The 856-nt window shown below is 47.0% G+C and overlaps 1 protein-coding gene across 1 annotated transcript in view; it reads left to right on the top strand.

The window, feature by feature from the left end:
* The window catches only part of LOC107102418 (cytosolic phospholipase A2 gamma-like), a gene marked incomplete at its 5' end in the record, with an annotated part of 19,360 nt that overhangs the window by 14,753 nt on the left and 3,751 nt on the right, over positions 1–856 (top strand). The window contains one exon of the mRNA XM_015401730.1: positions 231–402. Within this exon, the coding sequence (XP_015257216.1) occupies positions 231–402 (172 nt within the window). The remainder of the gene's footprint in view (positions 1–230; positions 403–856) is intronic.

The following is an 856-nucleotide window of genomic DNA, read 5'->3' as shown; positions in this document are numbered from 1 at the left end:
GTGGATTTTTTTTTACTTTTACGGAATGACTATGACCTGGATGACTGAGAACCTTCATCAGCATATAGGAGAGTTTATTTAACATGAGTTTGTTTCTCTAATGTTGAGGCAAAGATGAGCAGAAAATCTTTTGCATATTGCAGCGACTATGAAACAGTTGTTGATCTCCTCGCCTGTCGTCTCTTTACCAACAGAGCAGTAAGTTGTTCTCCCTCTGCTTCCTCTTCCAGACTCTGACTCTGGCCAGAGACTACGCAGCTGAGGTGAACAAGCCCTTTCCACAGATCGGTGATGAGATCCTGGAGGACAGGGACTGGCCAAAGGACTGCTATGTGTTCCAGGGAAAAGGAAAGGAGCCCACCATCGTCTACATGCCGCTTTTCAACAGACAGAACTGCAGAGGTTGGTTCTTTGGTGCCTACAGCAGCAATGCATGTTCAATCACACAGCACCTCCAGCCTACTGGCCCTGCTGTCCATCAGCCGGGCCTTTATGAAAGAGTAGAAATCCATTGATCAAACATTACGCCATGAGAGCTCCTACAGAGCACATGGAGATTCCCTCAAACCACATAAAGGACACAGCAAACGTGGAAGAACATGTTACTGCCAGCTGAGACCAAACTGAAACCTTTGAGCTTTCATGCAAAAGATAATGTGGTAGACCAAGAACCCATCCATCTTTTCCACTGTGAAACACGGTGGTGGCAGCATCATAATTATAATTGAACTTTATTGATCTCACAATGGAGAAATGTACCTTTCACCTCTGCATTTAACCCCTCCCCGTGAAGAGCAGTGGGCTGCCATTGTGCAGCGCCCGGGGAGCAGTGTGGGGTTAAGGGTCTGGCTCAAGG

The sequence above is a fragment of the Cyprinodon variegatus genome, unplaced genomic scaffold (assembly GCF_000732505.1).
Source record: "Cyprinodon variegatus isolate N-32 unplaced genomic scaffold, C_variegatus-1.0 Scaffold1252, whole genome shotgun sequence".
In the NCBI taxonomy this organism is placed as follows: domain Eukaryota; kingdom Metazoa; phylum Chordata; class Actinopteri; order Cyprinodontiformes; family Cyprinodontidae; genus Cyprinodon; species Cyprinodon variegatus.
This window is presented reverse-complemented; position numbering and strand designations above follow the sequence as displayed.